Raw genomic sequence first — 14,053 nt, 5'->3', positions numbered from 1 at the left:
CCAAGAGTTTCCATTTCCAGTTGCCACAGAGGCACTAGAAGGACGTACCAAGGTCCACTGAGAAAACTGGACTGCCTTAAAAATAAATAATGAAGAAAGAAAACCCCCAAACTGCGGTCTCACACTGCTACTATGCAAAATGCTGCTCATATTTTAGAAACCTCAGTTACCTTCCTGTAAATTTTTGACAACTTTTTTTACCTCTTAAATGCAACACAGACGAACCCGGTTCACTTCTGTGTATCATCAATTCCACTGGAATTCCAGCACAGCCCTGCAGATTTTTTTATTTCAGAGCCAGAATCAAGATACTGGAAATCCTCTCCTGTAAGGTCTACACTTTCACTGTAACGATTTCAAAAGTTTACAAAGCAAGACGGGAGTTGTGCTTTGCAAAAGCTACACTTGAGCCTCATGTAAACAAACAGAACCGCTTCTTTAATCCAAGGAGGTGCTCTGTCCCATGATGCATGGAGGAGGCAAATTGCCAGGTTGCAAGAGTTTGCATCTCAGCGTTGTTTCTTCTCACCAGTCCGTTACAACCACAGAGATGGAACCATTCTGCTACATCTTTCTGGCACCACGAACACCCCAATTCCAACAGTTCATTGACACGTGCTGAGCACTCACTGTCTGGGGCAGTTGTCAGTACAAGACCTCAGCACTGAATTAAGGGACCGTGTGGCTCTAAGAGGTCCAAGGTTGCCACGAGTGCCACCCTCCTGGTTACAGGATGGAACACAGATCCTTGAAGTCATCAATGACCCCACAGCACTCCTTGCTGTAGTAACACTGGAACACAGATCCTGGGAGCCATTAATGATCCCACAGCACTCCTTGCTGCAGTAACACTGCTACCAGCAGGGTCTCGGTGAAATCCTGACTCAGATCACCACATCCAGGTTCGCTCTATTAAAGGATCCTGCAGTGCTGCCAAGAGAAGCAGAGATATTTACACCTCAGCATAAGAGATGCTTTTTGGGTATGTGATGTTCAAAAGTGCCTTTTATACCACGTTTGCTCCTTCACAGAGTACGAGTTAACCTCCAGTTAGGAACTGGAACAACTGTCCTCCAAGGGCAGAGCTGCACAGCAAAAGGAGGAGAACAGGGGAGGGGAAATGAAGACATCTGCTAAAAGTCTACAGTTGTACCTATTTGGGATGCAGAGAACATCTCTGGATTAAGCAGACAGGAAATGTGAAATGTGCCAGGACACAGTCGAATTAAAGCAGATCAATAAACACAGCTAAGAGTTCCCAATTTTTCCATCTCATGACCTTGCATTAGCATAAAGTTTTGAAATATCCCTTTCAGACCCTCTTGTTTACACGTAATGAAAGGGAAAGGCAGATCATGTCTCTTTTCTCCCTGTTCCCAACTACCTTCGAGTCAGGAATCCCTGATCAGAACCATAATGAACTGCAAGATCACCACACAATTACTCCACTCAGCACGCAACCAAGCAAACAAAATAAAATGGAAATAATTCAGTATCACAGAGTTTATTGAGTGACTGCAATCTGGCAAACTAATGAAATGCCAGGGTATTCTATATTAAATGTGCCACGGTTTGGGTTTTTGGGGGGCCGTGCATGTTTGTTTTTAAGGTTAACAAGGCCAGGATAATTTAAAACTGCACTACTAAACCATATTACTGCAGTAAGGAAAACTAGAGAAAACTGCTGCTTAGATGTAAACTAAGGATGTGAGGGAAAAACCAAAAAAAAAACAAAACAAAACACACAAACAAAAAAACAAACCACCAAAACCCCTAAATACATTCCCAATGTCTTTGGGTTTTGTTTTTTTTTTCCCTCTGGGACCCTGGCAGTGTCAGGAAGGTGGCAGACAGCCCATCAGACCCCTGGTCGTCTCACCCAGGCTGCAAAAGCCCTGGGCTGCAGGTTAGGCAAAGTTGTTACACATCACCTAGAAGGGAGACCTGCACACACCTCAGAGGGTGCAATTGATATTTCTGAGGTCCACATCCCTTAACTCCATTTGCTGCACCTCAAAACACTCATTCATTCCCCATCACTGCTTTCTTCAATTGTGTTAAAACTGCCTCTGGCCACATTAATTACCAGGGTATTTATATTCTTGATTTACATGCCCAAGTGTGTACATGAAGGCTCAGATCCTGAATGCAAGCAGTGAGACAACCAAAGCAGAGGAGACAGCATGCACTAGCAGCAGGAGGACAAAAAAAAAAATGACTTCTGAGAACCTTTGTAGAAAGGTATTTTTGGAGCTATTTTTGGAGCCCGAGATTCCTACACCTTTTGAAGAATTCAAAGTATGACTGCAAATAATTCATTCAGACTGCAGCAGTGCAAAGAAACCAGCGGCTAATGAGCAACCCCAAAAACCCAAGGTGGGGAGGCTGTCCCCCTGCATTCACCATCGTGGCTCTGCAGTGGTTAAAAGGTCCCCACAGCTGTGCTGGCACCATCGATTCGGGTGCACAAGGAAGCGACAGAAAAATAAAGCCACCTTAATTTCAAGCTCCATTAGAACTGAAGGACTCGGGGGCGGGGGGAGAAATCAATGTTTGGCAAATGGGAAAGGACAAAATCTGCAAAAGGAAAAACGCATTTTCAGGCTAAGCTAATGCAAACAATGGGTGGTGAACAGCACTCGAGGCTGCCCCTTTAAGGTTGTGTCAGCATTTCCATTTATAAACTCTGATTTTAGTTACCCTCTAGTAGATTATCACAGGCTTTGGTATTATTCTAGCAGAGAGCACAAAAAGTATATCAGAAATGGTAATACAGAATAGCAGTAAGATCTAGACTGTTGAATAACACACCCTTTCAGCACCTGATGTAATTTAAAAACTCTACCAAGTCATATGCTTACCTACACACAAACAGAACACAGCGCTGGGGCAAGCATCCTGGCACCCAGATTCCACCAGCACTGAAGCAGAAGTCAAAGCTACCTTTGATGCAGAACCTGTCCACGGTATTTTTGAAAAGCTTGAAAATATCCCAGCTACTTAATTTCAGTCTGCCTCCATTGCCACTTGGATGGATTTCAGTCTAACCCTCTGCCCTCATTTAGATAAAAGCTCTTATTTCTGTATCTGGACCTCCAGAGAGTTACTCAGTCAATACTCTGAACATCCACACCCAGAAATCAAAACCAAACCCTACCACGCAACCTTTCATTTTACTTCTGCCTAGATCAGAAGGTCGAGGTGAAACTGCTGTACAAATGAGATAATTCGACAAAATTTCCCTTCAGTAATGGAGCCAGGCCTTCACCTCAAACCTCCTAACAGATAAGCAATGCAGGCCAGGAGAGCTCCTGTCCACTTCTAGCGTTCATTTCTCAAATCTGCACAGAGCTAGGCCCAGCTTGAAAAGAGAGAGCAAAGCCGTTTCTTACACTTACCAACAAAAAGACCCAAGCACGTAAATAGTGCCAAATACAACATCAAGAATCACTCGAGTAGCACACATTCAGTTTTGAAACCTTTTTTTTTTTTTTTCCAAAATGGGGCATTTTGGCAATACAGAAAAATCTTGATCTGTATAAATTCTTGACACAAGAATATTATAAACCGAATTTACTGCAAGAAGTGTTTGTTTGCAATTTAAGAACACAAGCTTTGAAATGAGAGAGGAAAAATACAAACTCCTATAATTCAATGGCAAGCCCAGAATCTTTTACATAATCTTCCCGGCCTACTGCTCTAGTGGGAGACATTTCCTGGACTCACAACCCTTTTATGTGCAAGCAATCTACATTTTACAACTGATAAATAATTCAGATAATTAATTGAGCTGCAATTTGGTGCACTTCTTAGTCAGCACTAGAGTGTACCATTTAAAGAGGTTCTGTACAGAAAGTCCCTCCTGCTTGTTAACCCAAGCTGAGACTTCTATTAAGGTGAGTCCCTAAATTCTCTTAACACTTTCTGAAGGTTTTGCATCAGCATGCTGGGACTTCACGCCTTAGGATGCTCCCCATCGCATATAAAAGAATAATTAAAGACTCTACAAAAGTTTCAGACAGGATTTAAGGCTAAATAAACTTGCTGCAAACCACACAGAGCTGTGAGTACGCGTGTTGAGCATGAGCAAAAGACAGGACTGAGAAAGGAGAGCTGAGCCCACAACACTGATGATGAAGTGTGAACCACATTCATTAAGGATTCATGAAGAAGTTTTTGCTGGTTAAAAAGAGTAATGGTGATACTAGAAAGCACAGGCTGAGGATTTGATGCAGAACAGAACAGCCTTTCTCAGACGCAGCAGAGGATGATGTTCTGCAAGACAACATCAAAATCACTGCACCTGTGAACTGCAAAAACGAGCAGGGACAAACCATTCAGAACTCACACTTTACTCTTGTGCCTGCAAGGTGATCTAAAAGGGAGCCCCTTGCCATGCTTCCCACTGCAGCTCGCCCTGAGCTGACTGACTATGAATGTTCTCTGCACGTGGCCTGCAAAAGAAATTTACCGTTCCAAGCACAGGAATACGAGGCCTAAGAGATGAGTCGTTACAGTGATCACTGATTAAACCACCAGTGTTAATCACGATTCAAAAGAGCAAACAGGGAACTTTGATTTAAATGATTGATTTTAATCCCGTTCCTCATTTGTTCTTTTAAGCTGTTTTCCTAAAGAAAGGGCTGAATCTCATTGGCTGATCTGGCCACTTTAACACACTGATTTGCAATTAACCAGTGGTTTTTATGTTAAACTTGAAGCTTTCCCTGAACAGGAGGATACACTCAAATATTGACCAGGGTGATTAAAGAAATATACTGGAGGAAACACTCTGAGATCACCATAAGAATATACCAGAATCATGGTAACAAATTAGGTCTTGAGATCTGCTATAATTAAGAAAGAAGAAAACCTTCACATTTTAGTTAGGCAACCAGTAAAAACATAAAATGTGATTATCATGCAGTCCTATCTGTTTTCTTACATGCCCCAAATCTCAGATGGAAAGACCAAGCGCTCCACTCCACTGCTCCTGGGCTTGAGAATCCACAAAAAGATTCTTCTCAAAGCAGAAAGGAAAAACACCAGAAATCAAAGAAGAATTAGCAACAGTAGTAAACCCTAAAAAAAAAAAAAAAAAAAAAAAAAAAAAAAAAAAAAAAAAAAAAAAAAAAAAAAAAAAAAAAAAAAAAAAAAAAAAAAAAAAAAAAAAAAAAAAAAAAAAAAAAAAAAAAAAAAAAAAAAAAAAAAAAAAAAAAAAAAAAAAAAAAAAAAAAAAAAAAAAAAAAAAAAAGAAAAAAAAAGAAAAAAGAGGCAAGAGTTCTTGAAAAAAAAAATCTAGACAGAATGAGGTCAAGGAAGACATGCACAAAGTTTAACACCACCAATTAGAAATACAACAACATCAGAAGTTGGAAAAAAGGAATAAAATGAGGAAAGACAGAAAGTGAACAATGCCAGTGGTTTAGAGCTCTCACTCTATGATCAGGCAATAGATAAAGCCTCCAGAGCACAATAATTTTTGGTAAAAGCAGGCCTTAGAGAACTGGGATTAAATAAGCCTGCCTGAAGACAGGAGACCACAGGGCTCCTAACACTGGAATGAGATGAAACTCAGGGCCCATTCACCCAAAATGGACGGCACCAAATGCTAAAATAAAACACCCATTAGATAAAATGGGGTAATTCCACATGCATCCCTTCCCCTCCTGAAGTTAAGAAGCTTAGAGCATACTACTCCTGAAAACAAACAAAAAAAAGAGCTTACAACTCTTTTGACCCTCCTAATTTAGCCATCTGCCAGTAAGGAGAGAAGATAAACTTCAAAATGATTAACCAGTAATTCAGACTGCTACCTTCAAGGCAACCCACAACATCGATTCCATTACCAGCTCTTAACTGAGTAATGAATACTGCAGATTCCATCATGAAGATGCTCTGCAAGGGCAGGCAACCATCAGAAGGGAAAATAGATGGTTCACATGAATTTTTAAGACACCCAGGGAGACAATCTCCGGGAAAATTTACAAGATTAAATCACCTGGTAAAGCATATGAAACATGGCAAATTCAGTCTACCACCAAGACAAGGTTACGACATCTGAGATACAGGGAAAGAAAAAAGCTGCACTCACCTCTTCTGCTTGTTGACTTAAATGTCCCCTATTCCAGCACCTCAAAATTGCCAAGTGGTTCCACATGTGATTTTCCAATCAGACATTAAAACAGGTCTCAACTATATGAGGGAGAAGTATCCCTGGGCAACTTAGGCTTGCAAAGCCAACCAAGACAGGCCCACAAAGAAAGTAAGTATGGACCTAGTTCCTCTTGACTTCAGCAAGAATTTGCATCTTAAAATACACGTCTGCTGATCTTGGTACTTTAATGCTGCTTCTAACAGCTAACTCAAACATCTTCCATCACTGAAAGCAGCACCTCTCCTCTGCATTTCCTCTACCCAGTGAATTAAACAGAGAGCAACAGCGTCTCCACAGAGGCCCAAGAACAGGTTTGAACCACGACACCAGAATGGCAGCGCCAGGCACAGTGTAATTCCCACGTCACAAGCGTCCCTACCTGGATGTCGGTGTCCTTCACGGGCTCGAGGGGCTCAAAGGTGGTGACTGCACTCAGGCTCTCGAGTCGCTGAGAAATGTGGGGTATATCAAGCCCTTTAGACCCCAGAAGAACAGACCTGCAAGGAGGAAATTGTACAGATTTGAGGTTAGTGTTGGACAAGGCAGAACTCTAAACCCAGGCTCGTTGCCAGTATTTAGGTCAGCAGCGAGCCACGTACAGACAGTGCTGCCAGCCGTGTTATAAAAACTGCACAGCACCAAGCTCAGAACAGCCCTGTGTGTCTATCCAGCCAACCTCAGCCCCTGCTGAACTCTCTCTGCTGTTCCACTGCAGTGCTGCACAGCTGCCAAGTCCTTCCAGACAGAAAAAAAACAAACAAACAAAAAAAACCAGTACACCATGTTGGTAAACGTCTTCAGCAGCAGCCAGGGGCTTCGGTGCCCGAAATCAAGAACAGCAGCTACTCAAATAAATCCTTGAATCACTCTATTGTTTTAAAATATGAGAAGGGTGGGAGGTGGGGGGAAAACACAACAACAAAACAAACAACCCAGACTAACTAAATACCAGCTTCGCTGGTATTTAGTTAGTCTGGGTTGTTTGTTTTGTTGTTGTTTTTTTTCTCCAAGGCCCTCCTCGCAGGGCTCCCCCCACGTCAGAGACCAAGCCCTGGAAGCAAAGAGCCTCCCCCCAGCGTGTGGGTGTGCAGTGCCACTCACGCTTTCACGTTGGCGGTCTCCTGCGAGGTGCGGGTCAGCGCGCGGGAGCGCAGCCGCTCCCCGGCCTGCTGGAGCTCCGGCAGGTTCTTCTCCACGTGAGGCAGCTCCGAGATGCCCTCTGTCTCGGCTGCCAGCTGCTCTGCCTGCTGCAGCAGCTCTCCAAAGCCGTCGGTGTCCATCTCCCAGGGTGGGGTTTCCGCTCGAGGTGCGCTTCAGAGGAAAGAGAGAAAAATTCTTGATCAGCTTGCGAACCGTTCCCACGCTCGTGGGGCCACGCACGGACCAGCAAGAGCAGGTCTTTCTAGAACAGGATACTCTGCACATCCTCCCCCAAGCATTAAACATCAAGGAAGTGCTTTCAGGTGGTCTCAGAGAGCTTTCCCTTGTAGGGCTACAACTTACGGACCTGTCTGTAGTGGGATGCAGACGCCATATGGCCGTTCATATATTGCCTTAATACAAAGGAGGGTGAAACCAGAGAAGCCCCACGGAGAATTTAGGGTTAATTTAGCTATAAATTACTTGCAGACACACATAAATAAATAGCTTAGAGAACTGGACTCCCTGATCCTTAGGGGTCCCTTCCCATTCTAACATTCTGTATTTTTATGTGTTATAAACAGATGCATACATATGCATGATAGGAATATAGGAGGGCTGAAAACACACACAAACATGAGGTGAAGAGCTACAGATGCACACAGCCAGCCATAACTAGCTATTAAAATGTGTTATTCCCTATGTCATTAACCCCCAGTCAAAAGCACACGTTGTTCCAATGCAGAAGGCCTGTGTCTAACTTCAGTGCCTGCACAAAGTACCACCAGTGTGAGAATTCCCTTGCACAGACCCAATGAGAGAAGAGTTCAATAAACTACAGAGCATAAGGCAAGGGCTGCACCAGACCAGGGCACTGATGCACTGTGCAGTTCTGAGCTCAGAATGGAGCTGCTATTGCTACGGAAAGGACACAGGTGGGTGGATGTGCTCGGGATCACCGTGCAGAAAGACATGTGGCTGCAATTGTGGCCGCATTAATGAAATTTGGAACCCACACCCCCAATTTCAAATCATGACTTGCAGCTAAAACAGCTGCGTGAGAGGAGCACTGGGCACCTCTGTAAAGCCACTGAAGATCACGGACATCTGTGGTGCTAGGGATGGAAATCTCCAGCACAGTCTCTCTCTCGTAGCATGTGCACCCAAAACCAGAGGGCCTGGGATGAAATGAGACGAACCAGATCTCAAGCATGAACTCCAGCTCTTTATCATTTACTCCAAAGTAAAATCAGTGGAGACCATCTGGTTCAAGGGAGCCCACCGAGAAGGAAACAGGCATTTTTACCAACCAACCGGAGCCTGCGATTCAAGTATTTCTTGGTACCCCCCTCCACCACCCCAAAGCAGTTTTACAGTGCAATCCGAACATTCCTCACGCTCTCAGCCTCGCCACCATTCCCGAGCACAACCACCAGCAGCAGAGCTTTCCTTTGCCTGGACAAGTGATTTAAAAGCGCTGCATGATGATTCATTCAGACACATGCAGTTGGAGAGAGAAACCGATCCCTCCCGCCCGGGTGCCAGGACAAACCCTCCCAGCCGGCACCCAGGAATGGAGAATTTCACAAGCGCTCCCCACACACTTCTGGGAAGCTGGGAGCTGCTGGGGGAGGCAGTGATCGTATTTCCACTGACTTCCTAATCAGGTGAGATAGCAGGGACCGGATTTGTTTGCACAGATTAGCGTGCCACCGAGATGGAGCGGAACAGGGAGGAGGAGGCTGGAAATAAGCAGCTTCACGCCCTGCAATGCAGTACAGAACATCTTTCCAGTGTTTACTTGCGATAACTCAGGTGCACCCCTGCCAGGAACAGCCTCTGTTGGCAGACACTGACCAGAACAGCCACATTGTGCACAGTTAGGAACCGATCAGATCCTCCGGGAGCAGTGACTGCGAGAACAGCACAGACATCAGCTGCATTTGATCCGATCTGGTCCCCTTCCTCTTTCCATTACCAAGATAAAAAGCCTGGAGCGTAAGCAGCACTGACACCAAAAGCATGAAGAATCAGTGCTAGAGAACTGCTCCCAAACCTGCACATTTTAGCCACAGACACCACATCAACACCATGGAAGGTCTGTCCCATAAATTTGCCTGTGAGACAACAACTCTGTGAGACTGAGCTCAATCCAGCAAATCCAGAATAAACTAGTTATTTTGGAGCAAGTTGAAAGCACCTGTGATTATAACCAAGCACTGGAAGTGACAACTCAAAACTTAGAGAGCCAACACTAAACAGCTTTTTCTAAGTGACAGAATTCAAATATTTAGACTGAATATTCGTATTTTCGTAACAGCACGAACAACTTGGTCTCCACCCTGACAGAATTTACTACATTCAAAAGACTGCAGTCTGACTCTTCAGGCTGCTGTGCAGGATGGAAACTGCTACCACAGTAACGAGCAGAGCGATGGCAGACTTTCATGTCTGGCTGGGGAAGGAGCAACAACTGACACCTAAGGGAAGGAAAATACGTCAGAAATTAAATTAACTTCGGTGAAACTAGATCGACCTTGGGCTGAAAGCCAGGACTGGAAAGGCTCTTCACTAAAACAACTTTGATGACTTATCAGTAGAAGCTGCTGCATTAGACTGTGATTCCATTAAACCCCAGTTTAATGTTTCCCCAACATTCAGAACCACACATAAGCACTATATATTGTACAAGATGACTGAATTTAAGCCAAAAACAGACTAGGAAGGATGACAGGTTTCTTAAGTCTATTCAGATTGACTATAATTGATGATTTATTACCTAAAAAATGCTAAAAACTTCTCAAGACCACTACAATGCTATCTATCCAAGGAAGAATGCTGTACCTATCCTACTCCAGATACGGCCACAATAAACATTTTACTGTGCTAGATTCAGAAAGACACAAAGCTGAAATACTCCAACCTGCATGTGGAAGTGCCTATTGTACTTCACATGCTGACAGGATTTGTGTCATCTAATTAATTAACTTCGAGAAACTTCTGATTTTTCCAGTGCTGTGGGAAAAAGAAAGGAGGAAGACATCACAGGGGAGAAGGAAAGCCTCACCCACTACATTCAGAACAGCTGGTGGACCGAGAGTTCCCCAAGCTGCAGAAAGATTTCCTCAAAACAGGAAACGGAGAGGAAGAAAATCAGCGCTGGCCTCTCCCAGAGGGTCCCACCTGAGGGTGCCCAAGGGAGCCAGTCAGGATCAGCTTCCTGGGGAAGGCAGACAGAAGGCAGCAGCAGCAAGGGAAAGCCGGCAATTCTCTACTTGCTACAGCCAAGATCTGAGGCAAAAGCGCTTTTCCAGCGGGCTCCAAGCCTGGGCTGCTCCAGAGAGTGTGGCAGCTTCTGTCTACCAAGATAAAAAATGAGTAAGCAAAAGGCCCATTTTGCAGGCCTGGAGAATTCTCTGTGAGCAGAAGCAGTGATAACCAGCCCCTGCATGGTGCTGGGCAGCAGCAGACATCCAGGCACTTCAGAGGGGAAGTCAGCAACATAATCCCACTGCTGCAGACAGGGGAACTGATTAGGAAATGCAGAGATGGAAATCAAAGAGCAGGGGGTCAAATTTTTGTTTGTTTTTAAAGGAAAGCACAATTACATTTATAGGATATTAGACAGACACTGAAATCAGCTGCCTCCTAAGGATGCAGACACTGATACTGGGGATCTTTAGGAGCAGGACAACATAAAGTGGAAAGGGTGGAGACCTTCTTATCCCTCATCAGTAGCAACCATTGGGGTCAACTCTTGAGGCCTCTTCCTGCCTTATTTTCCACGTTCCACCAGTGAAAGTGACCAGGTACCACCCAAACACCTGCTGCACACTGTCACCCTCTAGTCTGTAAAGCACAACAACAAATATTTAATCAAACCTAACAAGAGGGAAAACCTCCATACCCTAGTTACCCTAAAACCAGAGGAAATCCGAGGAGGCCAGCTTAAAAACAAATACCTGAAAGCTCCAAGCTGTGTTTGGTACCCCACCTGGTACAACAGCCTGTCACTTCAGCATCGTGTCACAGAAATCTGGCTGTCCCCTGCAGCTGGGACCAAACTGGGAAGGCAAGTTACTCTGAACACTTTGTGCCCTCTGTGGTGACTCTGGGAAAACCAAACCTGTAACGCAGTATCTTGCCCAGGAAAGACAAACAAGGAGCACTCTTTAGGTTCAGGAACAGAGTTCTGCATCCAAGGCGTGCTGTAAGAAATCCTTACAGTCATTTTCGCCTCTTTTGCCTGAGAAGTGAAACCTGCTGTTGGTAGAGAGGAGCTGTGACCTGGGGTAAATGGAAAGGGCTAATCATCACCTGATACAAGGATAGTCTGAAGGGCCCACGTTAAGTGCTGAAAGACAGCTATCCTCTCCTGCACCAAACTCACTGATCTGAAAAACACCCGAGCCCCGAATATGGTTTACCTTCTGCATCCAGCCAGGCACAAACAAAAGCAATGCCTGGCAACTTAGTGGTCGCTTCTTGGGTGATTCTTGGGGCTGTCCTGTGCAGGAGCTGGACTTCAATGATCCTTGTGGGTCCCTTCCAACTCAGGATATTCCATGAACTAGGAGGACACACGAGCTTAACGTGCTGTGAAACAGCAGCTGAGCCAAGGGCAGGGTGTGAGCGCTGTGCCTTTCATGAGCTCAGACACAGGACAGCAGGTGCTCTTTCCCTCACAGCAACCTTCCAGTATCTGAAGGGGGCCTACAGGGAAGCTGGAGAGGGCCCTTCCTCGGGAATTGTAGTGGCAGGACAAGGAATAACAGGTACAGTTTGAAAGAGGGGAAATTTAGGTTAGATATTAGGAAGAAATTCTTTACTGAGGGTGGTAAGACACTGGAACAAGTTGCCCAGGGAGGCAGAGGCTGCCCGAAGTCTGGCAGTGTTCAAGGCCTTGAGCAACACGGTCTAGCAGGAGGTGTCCCTGCCCATGGCAGGAGGGGCTGGGACTGGTTTAGGGTTCCTTCCAAACCCTGAACACTACACGATTCCCCAGGAACCAACCACTACCCCTGCCGTGGTGAGGAACGACCCCCACGCACAGAACTCGAAACGCAGACACCAAACCACACGCGCGCACAACCCCGCGCTCCCGAAACCTCCCCGGGCAACGAGCTTCGGCTTCCTGCAGCCCAGACCCCTCCTGTGTGAGCCCTGCTCGGGCAGCGACCCGCGGCCTCTCCCGGGGAGTCCCCTCACGAGGAGGAGCGGGCGCGCCCCGCCAGCCTCCCGCCGCGGCGGCCTGCGCGGGCCCCGCGGGCGGGGGACGGCTCCCGGGGGGAGCTCGGAGCCCGGCGCGGAGGGCGAGAAGCCGCGGCGGGCAGAGCAGAAGGGAGGGGAGGCGGGAGGGGAGGCGGCAGGACGCGCACCCCTCCGGGACGGCCCCGGGACGCGCAACCCGCCCCTCCCGCACCTCACCTGCGCTCCGCGCCGCCCGCGCGCCCCCGGCCCGCGCCCCCATTGGCCGCCCGCGCCTCCCGCCCCGCGCCCCCATTGGCCGAGCCGCGGCGCTTCCCAGAGCCGCGCGCTCCTATTGGCCCGGCCCGCCGCCCCGCGCCCCCTCGCGAGAACAGCGCGGCGCGGCGGGGGCGGCGGCTCCGGGAGCCCGCGGGTTCGAGACCGCCCTCCCTCTCCCTCCGGGGGCCACGGGTTCGAGGCTGCCCCCCGCCACTCCGACCGACCCCACGCGCGGCAGGATCGCGGGGAGGAATAAAGGAAATACAGATCCCTTCAGGCTCAATGACGGGACACGGCGTGCAGCCCAGTCGGGGGACGTTTTTAGGTTGGATCTCGGGAGAAGGGTCTGCCCCCAGAGGGTGGTTGGCACTGAACAGGCTCCCCAGTGCAGTGGGCACAGCACCAAGGCTGCCAGAGTTGCAGGAGGGTTTGGACAAATTGCATCCCAGCCTACCTCAACGCCTAAATCTAGATTTTCCCAAGTGTATCTTCTTGAATGAAGGACGACACGCATCAAAACATGGCTTTCCTTGAAGTCTCCTGGTGGGTTTCTTACCTTTGCCTCACTAAATACAAGTTTTCTCAAGCTGTCACATATCATCTTCTGCCACTTCACATTTTCACAGTCACAAGCATCACTGAGGGCATAGAAAAGCACCCAAGGTGGCTCTAAAATGTAGCTATCTGGGAGCTGCCTGCCTCAACGCTGGGTCTGCCCACAGGGCAGGAGCATCTCTGAGGTATAGCAAAGATTTAGGATCCCCCAGAGTGCAAGGAGGTCCATAAACACTTCTGCTATGAATTACAGCCCTGCTTCAGGTCTCCAAGGGGGGGAGGAGGTGACTCACAGCCATTCCAGCTCAGCCACCTTCCCCACAAAAAAAAAAAAAGAGTGCAAACCCCGAATTCTCCCCCTCTGAGGTGGGCAGGTTGCTCTCCCTGAACTGTGACACTCACTGGTTGTTCAGCAGATGGCTGGTACCACCAAAAAATCAATATTTTCCTAATGCTGGGTGCCTTCCTGTCTCCCTGGAGTCTGTGTTCTTTGTAAATCTGTAGTTTTAGCAATTTCTGATGGATTTAGCATTATATACTGAGGCCTGGCACGTATAAAGTATTTTCTCTGTGCCATGCTCTGGGGTCTGCTGTGTTCGGGCTTGGCCCACAGAGTGCCCATTTAAATCGGGGAACTTCATCCCAAAAATTAGCAGGGGGAGGGTGCTCTGGCACCGGAGCGTTTGGGGCAGGCAGGCAGTTTGAGGAGTGCACTTGGCCCCGACAGGATGCCCT

The 14,053-nt window shown here is 47.0% G+C and overlaps 1 protein-coding gene across 1 annotated transcript in view; it reads right to left on the bottom strand.

Moving 5' to 3' along the window:
• Positions 1 to 7,437, bottom strand: part of NUP93 (nucleoporin 93) — a 67,327-nt gene extending 59,890 nt beyond the window's left edge. The window contains exons 1-2 of the mRNA XM_027906857.1: positions 7,259 to 7,437; positions 6,537 to 6,654 (exon numbers count right to left, since the gene is read on the bottom strand). Coding sequence (XP_027762658.1) covers positions 6,537 to 6,654; positions 7,259 to 7,437 — 297 coding nt within the window. The remainder of the gene's footprint in view (positions 1 to 6,536; positions 6,655 to 7,258) is intronic.
• Between the last annotated feature and the right edge of the window lie 6,616 nt (positions 7,438 to 14,053).

The sequence above is a fragment of the Empidonax traillii genome, unplaced genomic scaffold (assembly GCF_003031625.1).
Source record: "Empidonax traillii isolate 1590-97213 ecotype Southwest subspecies unplaced genomic scaffold, ASM303162v1 scaffold1367:size194105, whole genome shotgun sequence".
Classification (NCBI taxonomy): Eukaryota; Metazoa; Chordata; class Aves; order Passeriformes; family Tyrannidae; genus Empidonax; species Empidonax traillii.
The sequence above is the reverse complement of the archived record's forward strand: the minus strand, read 5'-3'. Positions and strand labels throughout refer to the sequence as shown.